The sequence below is a fragment of the Cebus imitator genome, unplaced genomic scaffold, assembly GCF_001604975.1.
Source record: "Cebus imitator isolate Cc_AM_T3 unplaced genomic scaffold, Cebus_imitator-1.0 Scaffold149, whole genome shotgun sequence".
Classification (NCBI taxonomy): Eukaryota; Metazoa; Chordata; class Mammalia; order Primates; family Cebidae; genus Cebus; species Cebus imitator.
In genome coordinates, this window is record NW_016107464.1 from 14,593 (window position 1) to 20,871 (window position 6,279).

The 6,279-nt window shown below is 41.2% G+C and overlaps 1 protein-coding gene across 5 annotated transcripts in view; it reads left to right on the forward strand.

The window, feature by feature from the left end:
- Positions 1 to 6,279, forward strand: part of NFX1 (nuclear transcription factor, X-box binding 1) — an 81,551-nt gene that overhangs the window by 9,690 nt on the left and 65,582 nt on the right. For all 5 annotated transcript variants that reach the window (XM_017542932.2, XM_017542933.2, XM_017542934.2 and 2 more), the window contains 2 exons: positions 2,427 to 2,585; positions 4,320 to 4,397. In XM_017542932.2, coding sequence (XP_017398421.1) covers positions 2,427 to 2,585; positions 4,320 to 4,397 — 237 coding nt within the window. The remainder of the gene's footprint in view (positions 1 to 2,426; positions 2,586 to 4,319; positions 4,398 to 6,279) is intronic.

The window sequence follows — 6,279 nt, forward strand, 5'->3', positions numbered from 1 at the left end:
CTCCTGGGTTCAGGCAATTCTCCTGCCTCAGCCTCCTGAGTAGCTGCGACTACAGACACGCGCCACCATGCCCAGCTAATTTTTTGTATTTTTAGTGGAGACGGGGTTTCACCATGTTGACCAGGATGGTCTCGATCTCTTGACCTCGTGATCCACCCGCCTCGGCCTCCCAAAGTGCTAGAATTACAGACTTGAGCCACCGCGCCCGGCATAATTTCAAATTTATAGAAAAGTTGCAAAGATAGTTCAAAAAATTCCCATATATCTTTTACCCAGATTCCTCTGTTAACATGTTACATAACCAATGTACCTTTGTCAAAACTAAGAAATTGGCAGTGGTACAACAGTATTAACTAAACTACAGACGTTATTCTGATTTTACCAGTTTTTCTGCTAATGTCCTTTTTCTGTTTCAGGACCCAATCCAGGATATCACGGTGCATTTAGTCATGTCTCCTTAGTCCCCTCCCATCTGTGACAGTTTCTTCATCTTTCCTTTTTGAAGAAGATGTTTTTGCTTTTATTTTATTTACTTCTTATTCAGGGAAGATTTTTTTTTTTTTAATTTGGTTAAATTTCTGTAATCCCAAAATTTTGGGAAATCAAGTCAAGAGGATCACCTGAGCCCAGGAGTTCAAGATCGTCCTGGGCAACAGAGGTAGACCCCATCTTTACAAAAACTAACAAAAAAATCAGCCAGGTATAGTGGCACACACCTGTGGTCCCAGTTACTCAGGAGGCTGAGGTGGGAAGATCACTTGAGTCCAGGAGTTTGAAGCTGCAGTAAACCACGTTCACGCTACTACACTTGAGCCTGAACTTTGGTGACACCTGTAACTTTCACAGAAAGAGGATGTGGAACAGACCAGATATCACTTATTTTTTCTTTATCCATGAATTTAACAAATATTTATGGAGCACTTAGAGTATGCCAGATATTGGAAATACTACACTCAGCAAGGTAGACAAGACTCTATCCCTGCCCACCGAGCTTTCAGTCTCAGGGTGTTCTCTATATTTTTGACATTAAATTGAACAATCAGAAAGTAAATTTTAGGAGAGCCAATATTATGGAATACTAAAATATGAGCTTTTGAGTCAGATAGTTTGACGAGTTTGAATTTTGACTTTTAACTTTCTAGTTCTGTGACCTTGGGTAAATGATCTAACTACATGAAGCCTCAATTTCTTCATCTGTAAAATGGTACCTGTTATAGCCTTTTTTTTTTTTTTTTAAGCTGGAGTCTCACTTTGTCGCCCAGGCTGGAGTGCAGTGGTGCAATCTCAGCTCACTGCAATCTCCGCCTTCCAGGTTCAGAAGATTCTCCTGCCTCAGCCTCCTGAGTAGGTGGAATTACAGGCGTACACCACCATGCCTGGCTAATTTTTGTGGTTTTAGTAGAGATGGGTTTCACCATGTTGGCGAGGATGTTCTCGATTTCCTGACCTTGTGATCTGCCTGCCTTGGCCTCCCAAACTGCTGGGATTACAGGTGTGAGCCACTGCATCTGACCTGTTACAGCGTTTCTGAGGGGACTAAATAATAATATGAAATGTGCTTGGAATGTTGTATTTAAGGTTAGTTTTATTCTTTTAACCTATTTGGACCTGAAAACAAATAACAATATTATAATATTGTGAAATAAATGCAGTGCTAGAAGTGTGTACTCAAAAAAGCATATACACACACTCACACTCAGTTTTGAGAGTACCTGGCTGTATTAAAATCTAGAAAGACTTTGCTGCAATTGTATTTGAGGAAAAAATCTGGAAGTGGGTGAAGGTATTCAGAAGTAAATCTGGGAGGATTCTTCTGATGCTACACACTAGTCTCTGTCACTGATGGTCTCTGTCACTGATGGTGAGCTCCTGGAGCCAGAGACTAACACCACCAACGGGCTTATGGTAGGCACCAAGAATATCTTTGTTGAGTGAATGACTAAAGACTTTTAGGGCAACTGCTAGAGCCATCTCACCACTCATGGGTTGTTGGAACCTGCCTAGGCTTGGGCTTCTTATAGCTGACCACTCAAGCTTCACAAGCCCCTTCCTAACCTAAATCCATGGATCTGTTAGATTAGAGGATCCTAGAAAATAGAAAATGCAAAGCAAGACCCTGTATTGCCCATGGATGCTCAGGCTGTGTTACAAGGGGCATTTGGCTACTCTGCTATTTTCCTGGGAATGTTTCCTTAATTGTGGGAATCCCCACCTGAGTGTCTTCTTCCTAAATCCTCTTCCTCAGCATATTCCTGCCCTTTCTTGGCGTCAGTCTGAATAGCCAGCCACCTTACTCAGAATCAAATATCCCTTATAGTCTCTGTGTTTGGATTCTTTTCTTGAATCACTTGCTGATCCTTGACTAAAGTGAGGAATGGTTTTTTGTGTTTGAGTTTATCTTTTTTGTTGTGTTGTTTTTTAAACAGGTTCTCTAATTGAACAACTAACTACAGAAAAATACGAGTGCATGGTGTGCTGTGAATTGGTTCGCGTCACAGCCCCAGTGTGGAGTTGTCAGAGCTGTTACCATGTGTTTCATTTGAACTGCATAAAGAAATGGGCAAGGTCTCCAGCATCTCAAGCAGGTCAGTTAATTCACTCTTTTGAGTAGTAGTTATACCTACCCATTTGATATGTTCAAGTTTTAAACCCAGCTTTAAAAATACAATTTAATTTCTCTTAAATATTTTTTCTGCACAGAGACTATGTTACCTTGATCATGTGTTTCATTTGACCAGAATTAAGCTATGGATCTTAAATAAACCAGCTAAACATAACAATATTAAAATGTATTTTAGGGTACAATAAAATCAGTCATACTTATGAAAATGATGTCTTTTACTTACTTTTTTTTTGACATACTAATTTTATTTCCTATGGATATATACATAGAAATGTGATTGCAGGATCATATGGTAATTCTATTTTTAATTATCTTTTTCTCATTTTTGGTCAGGCGTGGTGGGTCATGCCTATAATCCCAGCACTTTGGGAGGCCAAGGCCGGGCGGATCACCTGAGGTCAGGAGTTCAAGACCACCCTGGCCAACATGTCGAAATTCTGTCTCTGCTAAAGATATAAAAATTAGCCAGGCATGGTGGCACACACCTTTAATCCCACTACTTGGGGCTGAGACACGAAAATTGCTTGAACCTGGGAGCCTGAGGTTGTAGTGATCTGAGATTGTGCCACTGCCCTCTATCCTGGGTGGCAGAGCGAGACCCTATCTCAAACAAACAAAAAAAGACCTATTTTTTTCTCTTTAAAAGTTTTACTATGCAGCCGGGCGCGGTGGCTCAAGCCTGTAATCCCAGCACTTTGGGAGGCCGAGCCGGGTGGATCACAAGGTCAAGAGATCGAGACCATCCTGGTCAACATGGTGAAACCCCGTCTCTACTAAAAATACAAAAAATTAGCTGGGCATGGTGGTGCGTGCCTGTAATCCCAGCTTCTCAGGAGGCTGAGGCAGGAGAATTGCCTGAACCCAGGAGGCGGAGGTTGCGGTGAGCCGAGATTGCGCCATTGCACTCCAGCCTGGGTAACATGAGTGAAACTCCGTCTCAAAAAAAAAAAAAAAAAAAAAAAAAATTTTTACTATGCACACATAATAGTCTACATGTTTATGGGGTACATGTGATATTTTGATACAAGCATACAATGTGTAATGATTTAATCAGGGTAATTGGCATATTGGGATTTCATCACCTTAAACATTTATCATTTCTTCGTGTTAGGAGCATCCCAATTCTACTCTACTAGTTATTTTGAACTATATAATAAATTATTTTTAGCTATAGTGCTAATAATACTAGATCTTATTCCGTGTATCTAACTGTAATTTTTTTTTTTTTGAGACAGAGTCTTACTCTGTTACCCAAGCTGGAGTACAGTGGTGTGGTTGTGTCTCACTGCAACCATGAATTTCTGGACTCAGATGAGCCTCCTGCCTCAGCCTCCCAAACAGCTGAGACTACAGGCACATGCCACCACATCCAGCTAATTTTTTTTTTTTTTTTTGAAATGGCCTGCTGTGTTGCCCAGTCTTATCTTGAACACCTGGGCTCAAGCAATCCTGCATCAGCTGGGATTAGAGACATGAGCCACTATACCCAGCCAGTGTTTTTTGTTTGTTTTTGTTTGTTTTTGATTTAAGCTAAGCAGTCAGTATTGTGAATTTGTTCCTTAAATGTCTGATATGCTCAATGTTGAAATTATTACCACTGCTTCAATATTATAGCTTCCTATGGATTTAAATTTTTGTAATTACATGTGGCTTTTGGAAGAAAATTTATTTGGCTTACTCCCATTTTTCCTGACAGATGGCCAGAGTGGTTGGAGGTGCCCCGCCTGTCAGAATGTTTCCGCACATGTTCCAAATACCTACACTTGTTTCTGTGGTAAGTTTTTTTATATACACACTGGAGTCTCTTTCACTACATATATTGTACCTCAGTTCAGGAAAGGTGGTCTGCACGGCATGTTTTAGAAGTTACTAATGAGATTTCAAAGCTACAGGAGTCTATAAGGCTATGTTCCTGTGGTCCATCACACAGCTAGAGCCACAGCCTTTATGCTCCTGGCAGGCTGCTCTGGAGATGGCCAACCAGACTCATGCTGCTTCTGGGCTGTAATGCTGGTCTCCTTGGTCTTGAGACCAGACCTGACCAGGTAGCAGAGGTAGGTGTGGATGTGGGCTTCATATCACTCCCAGCAGTTACAGCTTTGATATTCCAGATTTGAGCAGTATGAATAAACAATAGTGTTTATTTTAATCCTAGAAATAAATCATTGGTATTTATAATAAACAGATTTTTTTTTTATAAGCCAGCATTTTAAACTCAATCTTGGTATCTTCCCTCTTTATGGAATACTTCTGTTTTTGGATATCTCAGTTCCCCTAGGTATTAGGGGAAAACTTCCTGAAATCCAGATGCTCATTCATGCTGCTAGCCCATTTCTGCATGTCTTTTTTTCCCCCTTTTCTGCCTTTTAGTGAACTAACCTCCCTCTAGTTGTTGATTTTTCAGATTTTGTTTCTTTACCGTCTCCTTCCCTCCTTGAAGCATTGCATTTTTCCTTCTGTCCTTGTTGCCTCACTGAAACTGTATTCAGAAATTATGAATGGGCCAGGCTTATTGGCTCATGCCTGTAATCCCAGCACTTTGGGAGGTCGAGATGGGTGGATCACCTGAGGTCAGGAGTTCAAGACTAGCCTGGCCCTGCTTTGTTTGAGACATAGCAAAACTCCATCTCTACTAAAATAAATTAGCCGGGCATGGTGGTGTGTGTCTGTAATCCCAGCTACTCAGGAGGCTGAGACAGGAGCATTGCTTGAACCTGGGAGGCAGAGGTTGTAGTGATCCAAGATCATGCCATTGCACTCCAGCCTGGGCGACAGAATGAGACTCTATCTCAAAAAAAAAAAAGAAAGAAATCACCAATGACTCCTTTCCAACCATACCTAGGGCTGATTTATAAGCTCATAATCTTTTGACAGAGTGACAGCCCTTGACATCTTTGACTATTCCCTTATTTTTTTTTCTTTTTCTCCCCCTCCCCGACTATTCCCTTCTTGAAATAAGCAGCTCTTATTGTTTCTTTCTGTGTGCTCTCCTTATTTTTCTAACCTCCTTGCTCATATTTCTCCTTTCCCATTACTTAGCAACTTTCAAAGAGAGTCATTTACCATCAACTCTGCATCTTCTAGATGCAATACCTTGGTGAACTCCTTGACTTCCCCTTCTTTTCTTTCAATTCTTAACCACTGTATTATTTAGGATCTGACCCCAAACGCCCTCTTACAAAGGAAGCTTTCCTTTGTTATTCTCTCTCACTTTGGCCACTCTTTTATTTGAAATCTGCTGGCCTTATATGTTTTATTGACAAAATCTGAGCCTTAATTGGGTATACTAAATTGGGCTGGGCACGGTAACTCATGCCTGTAATCCCAACACTTTGGGAGACTGAGGCTAGCAGATCACCTGAGCTCAGGAGTTTCAGACCTGCCCGACCAACATGGAGAAAACCTGTCTCTACTAAAAATACAAAATTAGCTGGGCGTGGCAGTGTTCACCTGTAATCCCAGCTACTCGGGAGGCTGAGGCAGGAGAATCACTTGAACCTGGGAGGCGGAGGTTGTGGTGAGCCAAGATCACACCACTGCCCTCCAGCTAGGGCAACAAGAGTGAAACTCCGTTTCAAAAACAAAGCAAAACAAAAGAAAAACACTAAATTGGCATTAGGTGAGGGAATAAGTGTTCTTTTTTTTTTTTTTTTTTG